The sequence below is a fragment of the Myxocyprinus asiaticus genome, chromosome 8 (assembly GCF_019703515.2).
Source record: "Myxocyprinus asiaticus isolate MX2 ecotype Aquarium Trade chromosome 8, UBuf_Myxa_2, whole genome shotgun sequence".
NCBI classification, from domain to species: Eukaryota; Metazoa; Chordata; class Actinopteri; order Cypriniformes; family Catostomidae; genus Myxocyprinus; species Myxocyprinus asiaticus.
This window is the reverse complement of record NC_059351.1, coordinates 34427147-34441747: the sequence shown is the minus strand read 5'-3', so window position 1 is coordinate 34441747 and position 14601 is coordinate 34427147. Positions and strand designations below refer to the sequence as shown.

At 37.7% G+C, this 14601-nt stretch overlaps 1 protein-coding gene across 11 annotated transcripts in view; it reads left to right on the top strand.

The window, feature by feature from the left end:
• Positions 1–14601, top strand: part of LOC127444830 (zinc finger protein 827-like) — a 362567-nt gene that overhangs the window by 62050 nt on the left and 285916 nt on the right. For all 11 annotated transcript variants that reach the window (XR_007897878.1, XM_051704383.1, XM_051704385.1 and 8 more), the window contains exon 6: positions 8642–8881. Coding sequence is in view for 10 of the 11 variants with exons in the window: in XM_051704383.1 (XP_051560343.1) it covers positions 8642–8881 (240 nt within the window). In the remaining variant the exon portion in view is untranslated. The remainder of the gene's footprint in view (positions 1–8641; positions 8882–14601) is intronic.

Below are 14601 nucleotides of genomic sequence, written 5' to 3'. Positions count from 1 at the left end.
CAAGTTTGACCCTGTTGCCGTTGACCTTTTGAAGTGGCCGCCAATGATTACCCAACAATTCAGATGACGTATCATTAGGTGGCCAGTCACAGCGCTAAAACCAAAATGAGACGTTCTCTGCAGTGCTTTTCATTTGATGGTAGCCAATGAGTGGTGCGTTGGAACCCCAACGCAAGTCATGTGGTAGGGCTATAGTACTTATAGTACACAGAAGGTGATTTGAGTCTTTGAAGCACCGCAGCTAAAAACATCAAAGCAATAAATCTAAGTACAGATTTTGACCTCACTAATCAACTAGTTAGTTGTTGGATGACTTGTTGACAATCCTGACCCATCCCTAGTTTGAAACATTATCCGCACCACATGTATTTTACAAAATTGCCTGAAGAAGACATAAAATGAAACCACTGTGAGGCCTGCATGGCTTTTTGACATTTTCCTCCATCACGCACAGTACCAGCATCCCTACAGTAGCCTCTTTTGGGCCATGAGTAGCAGTGATTCTCTCACACTCTCTCTGGCTCAGCTGAGGTGAGTGTTGCATCATGATGTGATGAATTATTGAGAGACTGTTCGGCAGCTGTTCAACAAACTCGTTCTCTATCCTTCTCCTATCTTTCTCTCTCTCTCTCTCTCTCTCTCTCTCTCTGTCATCTTCTTCTTCATCATCTCTAGATTTTCCTTTACTAATGCTCTGTTCCAAAAAGTAGTGAATGCAGTGAATGCGATGCGATGCGATGAGGTCAGTGAAAAATAAATCTAAGATGGCGAACAAAGCGAGAGAAATGTTGATTTAAAATATTATCATTTATTTCGTTCAGTACCAAAAACTGTTGATAAAAATACATAAACCTAATTAAAAATGAACTACTTTTCCCCCATATTTGTGTCCTATGTATTTTGTGTATTACAACATTGTGATGATTCCAACAGGATGATTCCACAAAGCTGACAGGTTGGTCGTAAACTTAGCAGTTTAACATAACATTTAACATAAACTTACATGTTTAACATAGTAATGCCAAATTCTGTTGGAATGAATTGTGAGTGGAGGTCATAAGGAATGCTATTTGTGTTATGAGTTCTGGCTATACAGAGCACTCCAAAACTACTGATGTGGTTCTGTCTGTTACGATGCTGTCTTAAGGCTAGTGTATACTTTGTTATCCCTTGTGCCATTACTCTTTGCGCATGTTTGGGCATTCTAGTCTTTCAAAGTATACTCTTTTAACCGTGAGTCCGTATGGACCTGTTCAACACCATGTGCACTATGACTGCTTTCTGACGCTTTGTAGTACGGTCAACTCCAGGCACGTGCACAGATGATGCACACAGACATATACAGGAACTTGAGGCTAGAAAAACTGGGCTGTGCACTGTGCTAAGGATGAAATGTATATAGTGTGTATCGCGTGCGGGATGCTGCAGCATACGAAAAAAACATAAAATACTTCTGTTTTTAGAAGGCAGCTGCCGATGTGGGCAGTAGGTTTTGGAAAAGACCTGAAGTCTTCCCACTGGTGCATGTTTTTTGTTTTGTTTTTTAATACTCTGCTTTTTCCTTTCCTCTGTCTCTCTCTCCTCTCTCTTTCAATCTTTATTTCCTCTTACTTATGATTGTACCCCCACTCATTTTCCCTATGGGCACCCCTTCTGTGTGCATACATTTTCTTTGTCTACCTCTCTCTCCATCTCTGATTTCATGTTCTCGAGCTACTCTACAGTGCATCAAAGTGCACGTGATGAGGGGGGTTTGCATGTGTTGAATGACTAATGCTCTAAGGCCTGTCAGATTGTTAAGTATGCCAAATGGCTGCATCAGGAACAATGGTTGATTCATGTCTTCATTGTCTAAATTAGGGTTATGAAGTTTGCGGCAATGTCTTTGTCACCAACCTTCATCTGACACCTCTGAGATGTTCATTGTAGAAATATGGCAGGGTGAATGTAGTCACGTAATGTAATTACACAGATCATTTTAAAAATGCATCCATTATAAACTACACTTAGATGTTGCAGTTTACTGATGACGTGATGAAATACTGTATTTATTAGGGGTGTTCAATTAAATTTTCAAGAGGTCTGGTTTCTAAATTTACTTCCCAGCAAATGTCAGAACCATCATAACTTACATTATTGTGCATTTCAGTAAAGTTTTGATTGGCAGCTATAATACCTTGTAAAAGTAAGAAATAATAATCTTAAAAATGTAAAAATGTATTACTTTCTTCAAGACCTGCTGCTTTGTTAAGTACAGAATTGCAAATATTTATTGAGTTCTATTTATTAATTCAATTATACTTTATTTCTGTAGTGCTTTTATAGGATGGAATGGTGCCTTTCGAAGCACAAGTGAACAAGCCAAAAGTGACTGTAGCAAGGAAAACTCCTTAAGATGAGAAAATAAAGTGTTACTTTAAATAAAAGTATAATACTAATAAGGAATAACCATTATTACCATAAGTAGTATCTCCTTTCACATGTTTGTTAACAATCACTCTTACTGGCTGTTTTATTAGTGAACCTGGGCAACCGGACAAACTATGGTAGATGTCTCTACACTGTGACGTTGCCAGAATAGCGTTTTCTCACCTCTAGGCACGAGAATCAAAAAGCAGCAGATAAATAGAACTGATTCATTGTTTTCTGTGATTATGATTCTTGAATTAATACATCGTGAAATGCATCTTTTTATAGTTTATACACCATTTCAGATGCTTTATATCTGTGTGGAGAAAAAATGCTATGTTCATAATTACATTAATAATAAACTCTGGAACTCTGGAATGTGGTCTGCTGATTGGAGACCTCTGGTATGCATATCTGGTCTCCTGCCACCTTTTATTGACAGAGACAAGAAATTATTTAGGACCCTGTTGAAAAGACCAGCTTTTCTGGTCACCATCATACATTCTGTTTTGGACGCTGATCCCCATCATAGAGTACTCACATCCCCACCAGGCTTCTTAACTACCTTTACAAGCAAGACTTCTTCAGTAAACCAGTTTCACCAAAAATACCATTAATCCTTTTGCTGGCGATCACCAGCTAGACCAGCACTAACCAGTATAATCTAATTTTATGTGCTGGTCTTTTTAGCAGGGGAGAGATAGTGGTAATGGAATCGGGACACAATGCAGGCCAGATTTGAGCCTGCATCTTCCTCATGAGCACACCAGCCCAAAATGTCTGTGGAACATGCTCTAACTGCTTAGCCTGAGCAAATGTGTTTTCTGTTGTTTGACATGAGTTTGTGATGGTGTAAGACTCACAGCGCTAATACAAGAGAAACAGGCAGAAATGTTTGATAGACTAGATGGCTAGACAACCTCAGTTTAACCCCCCTGCACCAGTGCACTTTCTTTTTTTTTTTTTTCTCCCCAATTTGGAATGCCCAATTCCCAATGTGCTCTAGGTCCTCATGGTGGCATAGTGACTCGCCTCAATCCGGGTGGCAGAGGATGAATCTCAGTTGCCTCCGCATCTGAGACCGTAAATCCGCGCATCTTATCACGTGGCTTGTTGAGCTACCCAGGCCCCCTCAGTGCACTTTTAATATGAGCGTGCGCGCGCGCGTGTGTGTGTATGTTGGGTTAGTTTTGCACTAGTTCATGTTTGTTCCATCCTGTATTTCAGTGGCGGCCCGTGCATTTTAAGTCTAGGCCTTCAGTGCGATTCATGCAATTAAGAAAACACAGTTTCACAATGAATAAGACACCGTATGCCTATCATACATTACGTGGCAGTCAACTAATAATACCAATTGACATTTTAAAAACATATCCACGCACGAAAGCCAGAACCAAGGAGGTCTAATACCAAGAAAAATCTCTCTAATAATATTTGCAATTTAAATTTTGCTTGCAATAAATTTTGTTTTGTCAGGGTACACGGTTACTTTTCAAAACTTGATCCGACACTGAATGCTCAAGCAGCCTAATTTACACTTAGAAAACTCCTGATGTTGCTATAACAATGCAAAAAGCACTTATCAATTAGCTTGAAGTGAAAATCAGCCCTCATTTCCTGTTTAATTATCAATAGCAGGATCATGCAGAACATCTAAGGTTTTTAAATCCATAAGGATCTCTTTCTCAGCGGCAATAACAGCAGTGATGACAGCCGACTTGTAAGCATCTCGTGCTCTTCGCTTTCAAATTACGCTCATCACTTAAAACGTGATTGCGTCACTCAAGGCCAGCTAGAAGGCCTGGACTGGGACATATCCTAAAGACCACACCCAGGAAGAACAATTAAATCAATCTGACTGGCTGATGAATCTGACAATTTGACTTTAGATGCCTATACTCTGCAGTGTTGAGGGATTCTGTGGAAATTCTGAAGGCCTGACGGGGTGGAGATCAGACTCATGTGCTGCTTCGGCTAAGAAGCATGGCTTCGGGCATGCGATTTGTGAAACAGTTGTCACACTTTACTTGTAAGCATCGAGGAGTAAATTCTGATTTGATAAACTTTTTTTTTTTTTTGCTATTCGTTTGTTTAGGAGTGGAAAGTGATAGTAAATACATAGGCAAAAAGGTCAATGAGAATGAAAGGATGAAAAAATATTTCTTTATAAGGCATGTTACGCCAGCAGAGAAGGCTTTGCTGGCCCTGAGAAATCACCACTGCTGTATTTATATATTTTACAATATGGCTATTTTGTGTGGTTGACCACACAGTGGCCCCAAAAAAGTATTTGGACACTTTTGCACACTTAGGTCACACCTAAAATTTTATTCATTTTATAGCATTAGAATCAAAACATCAAACCAAGTGGCATCTGCAAACAAATTAAGTGCAAGGCCTTTTCTCAGAACTATATACACTTTTCTGAGCCATTTTTTTTTTTCCAGTACTGGTAACCAAATTGTCCCAAAGTGAATTTCAATTCCAGTCAATTCCCCTCAAGTTCACACATTTGTCTTAGCAGACAACCAGACAGTGTCAAAATGTTTTTTGCTGGGTTTGATATTTTGTTATAAGATGAAAAAATACATTTAAACATTTTTAAATATAGCTTAATTGTCCAAACACTTTGTGGCACCATAGTATGTCTAACACACTGGTTATTTTGTAGGCTTTAAAAACACTGCAGATTAGAAGCGTGTTCACAGTATGTCAGCAAATTTACCCTCGGTGACCTGTTCTCTATATCACTCTTTCTGTGTACTTGTGTATAGATGCATTTGAAAGCAGTTACTGACGTCGGTGATCCCGAGGCGAGTGTGCATCGCTCTGTGTGTATTTGTTGTGAGACTATGTGTCCCCTAAATGACCCCGGCCCTCAATCTGGCTCCAGGCACTTTATTAAGGGATTAATGGGCTAGTGGTTGTCAGTTTCCTCTTGTGGCATTGCGTCCTCAAGCTCATGACACCTGGGCACACTACTGACCCCCCCAACACACACATGAATACTTGCACAATGTAAAAATGCACTGTGCTCACGCACAGTCTAAGTCAGAGCCCTACAACAACACTCGGACAGACCGTGCACAGTAACGCTCTCTGTTAATGGGAGGGGTGGAGGTCACACGTCCTGCCCACAATCTCCTGCACCCTTCTCCTCTGCCAGACAAAATTCATATGATTACACCCCTCCACCCCATTCCCAGCTGTCTAATCAAGCTTGGCAACCTCTGAGAAGCATATGCCATCTACTGCTCGGCTATAAATACTGTCAGCGTCTTATCTGATAAGAGAAACGGGCTAAAGTTCTGCAAGGATTTCTAACCTCTTTTATTCACCATCTTAAAGCTAAAGTGTGTAATTTTCTGTTAAAATACTTCCTCATATACATGCCTACAATTTAATTGCACAGAGGTTGCTCTTATATAGCTCCCAAAGGAGATTTATTGGAGATCTTAGTTATGTTTGATTGAAGGATAAACACACATCAGAGTTAAGATGTTTCTCCTGAAATGTCTTAGGAGAAATAAAAATAGAAGCATTTAAGACAATTATTGACATACTGTAAAAGGATAGAGCTATAAAAATTAATGTGGATAGAATAGCTCAGATTATGTGGTCTTTAAATTATAGTATTTGGAATAATTTGTTGATAAATGGTAAAATGTTCAAAAGAGTTCTCATTGAAATCTCTGACATTTGTTTGCAGTCTTTGGTATTTTGGCAAATCTAGGCACGGTTTGAGACATTGTGGAGACTTCTAAAACTCTAGACAGACACATGTGAGATTACTTGGGTCTTTTTTTTTAGGAGAAGCAGGAGATTTAAGCAGGAGTCTCCATTTGATCTCCATTTAGCCTCTGCTATGTGGGCGAAACAACTTAGATCTCATCTGTAATGTCCCCTCGTAATTTTGTAGTTTAAGTTTCTTTGAAAAGTGGAACACTTCGTCTTTGTGGCGCTATCAAAATATTGCTCATTGTTTTTTAAAGAGCATTCAGCCCGACAGCCTGGCTCAACAGCATGAGTTTGGGGAGGGGCTATATGTCTGTTTGACCAATGGAAGATGGGAGAGTGTTCATAAAAACCTGTTTGAAAACTGTATATACAGCAGAAATAGTAAGAGTAGTATGCTAGTATACTTGCGAACGTAGCCAAACATTAATTTTGCAGCTCCATTTGATGCCACTAGAGGTGAAGAAATTACACACTTTAGCTTTAAAAAGGGAACAGACCCCTTATTTTCCTATATCAAAAAGACAGACTGAGTTTACAAGTGCTGGTTTTCATTAAAATAACCGTCGAGACCTATGAGCTCACTGAATGTCTTGTTTGTCCTTTCATGACATTGGCATCTCACTCGAGCTTGTGTTTTAGGCTAACCATAGAAAGTTCCTGAAACCTTCAGATGTTTGTAAATATACTGTCTAGCTCACCCCTCATTGTTGTGTTCTACACCACAGCATTTTATGACCACAAAATGTACAAAAAAAACACACACACACACACCCCACGGGTATTCAGCCCAGTCCCGTTACAATGTGTATCCGAATTGTTTTTGTAATTTGGCATTTGTTCGATTGATTATAGTCCACTTTTTTAAGAGACAGACTAGCAATTGATTCTGGTGAGAGTAGGTTTGTATTAGCCTTTACTCCTTCTTTTGGGCCCTGGCTTAGCAGTGAATAAGAAAAGGTCATTCTGACTCATTTTGACCAGATTTCAAACCTTTTTTTTTTTTTTTTAAATTATAGACATCTGTTTCAACTTTAACTGACTTTGGTAAAAGCCTTATCTCAATGATGTCCTTGTCTCACTAGCAGTTTAAAACTCAAATGAGTCACACAGCAGACAAAAAAGGCTCAAATTGAAATACGTAGCATATAACAGTGAGTTGCCATCGGCCAGAGAGCTAATGGGGTACAGAATCGTGCCTTAATTGTGTTAATAATAGGGGTGTGTAAAAATATAGTTTTCCCGATGCATCACAATCTGCATTTGAACAATCTTGATATCGATTCTTAAATCCCGATATCGATTCTTAAATCCCAAGATCGATCTTTCACTCAATGCGCAACCCTCTACAATGAGAGGAAATCACTCGCAGGTGCAACCAAATTTCATGCTATTAGACTAAAGTGAATATATTTGTCAACTGGCTGGTAAATGTTTACACTTTACTCACCAGTAATTGTGTAGTTTTGTCATGAAGTTTTCAGCAGCGAGATCCTTTCACAGCATGTTGAGAGTAAAGGTTGTTCCATGTAATGTTTGTCCAAGATGAGATCCATGCAAATGATTTGTCATTGAATACTGTCTCTTTTAATACCCTTTCTGTTCTTTACAGTCAGTTGTTGATAAAAAAAAAACAAAAAAAAAACAACAACATTTAATTCTAATCATGCATCGCACAGATGAGGTAAAGCCATTCGAGTAGTTAACATGTGCTCATTTAAAAATGCTGTTTACAGAAATGCAGTTTTTTGTTAAAGAGACAGTACCGGTTTTAGCACATGTTCAACAAATCAATGTAAATACTTGTAAATAGTACAAATTATGCAATTTAACAATAAACATGAAACAAAAATAATATATGAAATATAATATCTTATTTATTGATTGAATACATTATTTGTTCATTTTTAAAAAGCCAAAATGTGACCAAAATGACGAAAAAGTAAAAAATATAATTAGTATAATTAATATTTTTCTAATGAACCTAGTTAAAAGGTCCCCTGTATAATTAACAGCATTCGCTGGGAGAGAATTTCTTTTACACTGTATGTAAGCAAAAGGGACATTATAACTGAAATAAACCCATATGAATCTATATTTAATTGAATCGAAATCCAAATCAAATCGAGAGCTTGTGAATTGGAATCGGATTGAATCGGGAAATCTGTATCAATACCCAGCCCTAGTTAATAACTTTCACCTTAATAAAGACAGTATAGGTTTCAAAGAAGGGTGTTGTAGTTGCTAGGATGTTGCTGTGTGGTTGCTAGTGTGTTCTGGGTGGTTACTACGATATTGATAGGTGGTTGCTTAGTTTCTGTGATATTCTGATCCCTACCTCTTTTTAAGTCTTGGTTGTGTGCTATTACTTTTTGATTTACCTGTTTTATCATTTTATCAAACGATTCTGTTCTCATTATAAGAAAATTTCCGTTTACTAGCATGATTACTTTTGTAATGTACAATAAAATTAATTTTGATTTCTTTGTTTTTTCAGAGAATAACAAAGACACCTGCATCCAGAAAGTCTTGGTGAAGGCAGAGCCTATGGAAGTGGACCCACCCACTGAATTGGCTCCACCCTCCTCTCATCTGCTGGGCTTCAGCACTTTAGGGGCATGTGAAAAGAAGGAACCAATGGTCAACCTCCCAGATCATTTGCCCCGCCCTCAAAATGACCTCTTCTCCCAGGACATATCAGTCAAAATGGCCTCTGAGCTGCTTTTCAAACTGTCTGGTAAGTTGAAATAGAGGGCATTTATGAAACAAAGGCCATGTATTTGGACCTGGAAATCAGATCTGTTTTAGGTGATTGGATCGCAAGCATTCAGATGACATAATTTGCCTTTTTGCACTAGGCATGTAAAAAAAAAAAAAAAAAAAAAAAACTGTGCCCAATAATGTTTCGCTCAAAATTATTCAAGGATTCGACATAAATAATAATAAATGACACAACATTGTCTGATATTGGCAACAAAAAACAGCTCTATAAAGTAACTTAAACATCAGCACTTATTTTTATTTTTATTGTTGAGAAAATCTATTATGACAATTTTCATGTTTTTTTTTTATTTTTTTTATCCCCTTTTCTTCCAATTTGGAATGGCCAATTCACACTACTTAATAGGTCCTCGTGGTGGCGCGGTTATTCACCTCAATCTGGGTGGCGGAGGACAAGTCTCAGTTCTGAGATAGTCCGCGCATCTTATCATGTGGCTCGCTGTGCATGACACCGCGGAGACTCACAGCACGTGGAGGCTCATGCTACTCTCTGTGATCTACGCACAACTTACCACGCGCCCCACTGAGAGCGAGAACCCCTAATCACGACCACGAGGAGGTTACCCCATGTGACTCTACCCTCCGTAGCAACCGGGCCAATTTGGTTGCTTAGGAGACCTGGCTGGAGTCACTCAGCATGCCCTGGATTCGAACTCGCGACTCCAGGGGTGGTAGTCAGCGTCAATACTCGCTGAGCTACACAGGCCCCCTTTCATGTTTTTCTTGAGTAAAATGAACACTCTAGTCATTGATATTTGCATAGCACTTTTCACAATTCACATCGTTTCAAAGCAGCTTTATAGAAAATCATGCCTTAATGAGAAAGCTAAATTGACTGTAGCAAGGAAAATGTCATTGATGTCGGCGTAAATAAAAGGACATGTTTGATGTACTGTTGTGCTGGGACATGACACCGTTGTTTGGAAAATTTGAGAAGCTGTAACGCTACAATCTACTTCACGTTTGCCATCAATCTTCTCACCTATGTATTGTGAGTGTGTTGCAGTGTTTTCCTGTGAGCGCTCAGCGCCGCCTCTCCAGGGGGAAGACTGTTTCACAGCTCTCAATGTTGCACTGCTTGGTTTTAATTACACTATAATGTGTTTGTGGATGTATCTTACGATACATATGGAAGTGAATCGTGAGCGTCGTATCGTACGATACAATACGATATGATATTTATTTGCACCCCTAGTTTACACCTGGTAGTAAAGTGTCTCAAATGTCTTTTGGGCTTGTGTTTCATCGGCAATGGCATACTTCACACACTACTCTTACTACTACTGCTATATCAATCTATGGCAGAAATAGTAAGATTAGTATGGTAGTATGCCATTACCAAGGTGTTTATTTTGACGCCTTCTGTTCCATTAAGCTCTCACAAATCTGTGTTCTTACAACAGTACACCATGTTTATATCATATATTTTTTGTTATTAAAATAACAGGCTTTTATTGGACTTTCTTCTTGTACACAAAGCAGGCACTGTTTTAAGCAGCATATAACACTTTCAAATGAACAATTTTTCTAATTATTTTATGTAAAATTCAATCATCTGTCTACCTGAATTCCACCTCTTCTGAAAGCAAACATCACATGATCAGCACACACCTATTGGTTCACCATTTCTCCCAGATGTACTTGAGTTTTAATCCAAACACAAACGTGATGTTTTGAGCAAAATTCTTATTTTAATGGAGTATCTGTATTTAGTAAACTTTGGATGTTGAACACATGATCTGTGAAGTTGTGTGAGTGTATATGTATGCACTTTTTCACATTTTCAGATTTCTTTCGCACTTGTTTCAAATCTCAAGCCAGGTCTGGTTCTACGGGGGTGCTTGAGGGTGCTAAGCACCCTTTCAAGATATGCACCGAATTCTGACATTTATGTTACTCCATTGTTTTTTGCGTGTGCAAGATCTCACTCGCTCTCTCTCTCCTTGTATGTACTATTCATGCGCTTAGAACTTTAGACTGCTTGCTTTTCCACTTATTCCAACAAGTCCTTCCTCCTGTTTCAGGATTGGCTATTAGGCGCTGCTTACAAGCATTCTGCGATTGGACAGTAGAGGTAGCTACAGCAACTGTGAACATTTCAGTGTAAATGCATCAGAAGAGCCAATAGGCACAATGCTCCAAGTTCAGTACACACGTATGTATATACTGTATACTGTAGTTATCATTAAAACAGATATTTACCCTGTGGATTATAGACATACCAGGAATACTTTAAGGCTAAACTAACTTAATGTATGTTTTTCAAAGTATAGTAGGATCATGTAATGCCAAGGAATTATTTAAAAATGTTTTTGACTTTTTGCAATTTAAAACAATTGAGTTTCAATATAATGTGCATTTAATTTACCCCATTTAATTTATTCTTTTCATTAATCAGTTTAGCCATAAGGGTAGTGGTAGGATTCATAAACATTTAAAAACAGCAAACTGAACATTTTAAGATTGAATTGCAACAGCTTTGAATTGCAAACATAAGCACCTTTTCAAACTTAATATCAAGAATAGAATTGAATCGAATATGTTAATTTATGCAATATTTATAATATTCATAATGTTTATAATACACAAGGCTGTCATCACACCTGACATATAGGCCATGAGAAAATGGAAAAGGACACACTAAAGAGGGTGGACAAAATAACATTAATGTTTATTAAAGGAAATAATATTTCATTTAATTATAACAAAAAGAAGAAGAAGGTTCGACAGTTGCTGATCCATGGTAGACTGTAATCTGATCACATTTATTTTAATAAACTGCTTTCTCAGAATATCTGGTTGGATAGATAAAAGTCAAATTAAATTCCACCAAAACTACACTATTATGTTAGTCTTAAAGAGTTTTGCACATGGGACAGATTAAGTTAAAATGAATATAGTTAATATAGACCATAATAAGAGAGCTAGTAATGGTTAGATAGCTAGTAAGCTAGTAAGACCATATAGTTAGATAGCTAGTAATACCTATTGACAGAGTACAATTTTTACAGGAGAGAGAGAAAAAAAGGAAGATCTGAACTCTGGAAATGTCTTACAAAAAATATTGGTTATTTATTGCCTAAAAGTAGAGGAATAAAAACAGACGTTTCAGCCCAAGGCCTTCTTCAGTGTGACTTCAGAGTACAGAATAATAAAAATAAAAATAAAAGTTTAATAAAGGTTAAATAAAAAAAAGTCAACAAAATGGCTATTTACGTGTGGTCATAGTTTTACACATTTCCTTAAAAAAAATCCCCTTCTCCTCTTCCTCCTGTTTTGATTAGTAGTAGGATTGGTGATCAAATCAGCCAGTTAAAAAATTCTGAAATTCTGGCACATTGTAATGCTGTGATCCTGGTGAGCAAGCAAACAGTCAAAGCTGTGAGTGCACGCTGAGTGGGTATGAGAGGAGAGTGTGTGATGCCTTGCACATGCTGAAAACTATGGAGTTACAAACATTTCAGAATTCTGTGCAAATTTACATTCAAATAAATATTATTCGAGTGCAAAATTGATTTGCTCAGGATGACCTCATCTTTGCAAGAAGATACATTGCTTTACAAAACTTTTCATAACCTGCAAAATTCCTTTTTGTATGCTCAAAATACCATCTTGCACACAGAAGATTTTTGTACGCTCAAAATACCATCTTGCGTGCTAAGAACTGTGGCACAAATATAACTCCATATCTACCGATATCACTTGCAGCATTCATGCGCAAAGAAAACGTAGCTATAAAAGATAAAAAATAATATTAAAAAAAAAATTTTTTTAAACAAAGTCAGTGTAGTTTGTTTAGTAAATATCAAGGTAAGAATTTAACATGATTTCATCAAAATAATAATAATAATAATTACAGTACATTTCCACTTTTATACAGAGCACCCTCACTATTTACAGAAGCACCCTCAGCAATTTTGATCTGGAACCGGGCCTGCAGCAAGCCAAAGCAGTGAGCACACAAAACTGCAGCATAACTGCAGCGTAACTACAGTGGCAGGCTTGAGATGAGCTTACACACTGTATAGTAAGTGAATACTATTTTAAATATTTCTTTTAATAATGGCTATTAATTTTAATATGATTATTAGGAGTTGGCCATTGAGAATTATTATGAATTTGATCGTGTGAAATCTAATATACAGTGCTGTCCTGATTTCTTCTATTTTTGTTTATTTTTCATACTAAATTGTTTTAGATCTTCAAACAAGATATAACATAAAACAAAGGCAACCTGAGTAAACACAAAATACAGTTTTTAAATATATATATATATATATATATATATATATATATATTTTTTTTTTTATTGAATTAAAAAAGTTTTCTAACACCTATATCACCCATGTGAAAAACTGACTTCCCCCTTAAACTAAATAGCTGGTTGTGCCACCTTTAGCAGCAACAACTTCCAATAACTGGAGATCAGCCTTTCACAATGCTGTGGTGGAATTTTGGCCCACTCTTCTTTGCAGAACTGCTTTAGTTCAGCCACATTGGAGGGTTTTAAAGCATGAACTGCCTGTTTAATGTCCTGCCACAGCATCTCAATCTGGTTCAAATCAGGACTTTGACTAGGCCACTCCAAAACTATAATTTTGCTTCTTTTGAGCCATTCAGAGGTGGACTTACTCCTATGCTTTGGATCATTGTCTTGCTGAATAATCCAGTTGCGCTTGAGCTTCAACTCATGGACCGGATGTTCTCCTTTAGGATTTTCTGGTAGAGAGCAGTATTCATGTTTCCCTCAATTATTACAAGTTCCCTGAAGCAGCAAAGCATCCCCACACATCACACTACCACCACCATGGTATGATGTTCTTTTTGATGTTCTTTTTGTGGAATTCTGCATTTGATTTATGCCAGATGTAACGGGATCCCTGTCTTCCAAACAATTCCATTTTGACTCATCAGTCCACAGAACATTCTTCCAAAAGCTTTGAGGATCATCAAGGTGTGTTCTGGCAAAATTTAGACGAGCCTTAATGTTCTCCTAGGTAAGCAGTGGTTTTCGCCTCGCCACTCTTTCATGAATTGCATTTTTGACCAGTGTCATGAACAGTGACCTTTACTGATGTGAGAGAGACCTGCAATTCCTTGGATGTTGTCCTTGGGTTTTTTGTGACTTCCTGGATGAGTCGTCACTGTGCTCTTGGAGGAATTTTGGAAGGTCAGCCACTTCTGGGAAGGTTCACGACTGTGCCAAGCTTTCTCCATTTGAAGATAATGGCTCTCACTGTGGTTCTTTTGAGTCCCAGAGCTTTGTAACCCTTCCCAGACTGATGTATTTCAATCACCTTTTTCCTCATCATTTCTGGAATTTCTTTCAACCTTGGCATAGTGTGCTACTGGGTGAGACCTTTTAGCCAACTTCATGCTGCTGAAAAAGTTCTATGTAGGTGTTGATTTGATTAAATAGGGCTGGCAGTAATCAGGCCTGGGTGTGTCTAGTCCAGCTGAACCCCATTATGAATGCAGTTTCTTAGATTTGGGGATTTAGTAACTAAGGGGGGCAAAAACTTTTTCACACAGGCCAAGTTGGTATAAGATAACTTTTTTGCTTAAATAAATAACATTATCATTTAAAAACTGTATTTTGTGTTCACTCAGATTGCCTTTGTTTTATGTTAGATTTTGTTTGAATTTTTGAAACAATTTAGTATGAGATATACACAA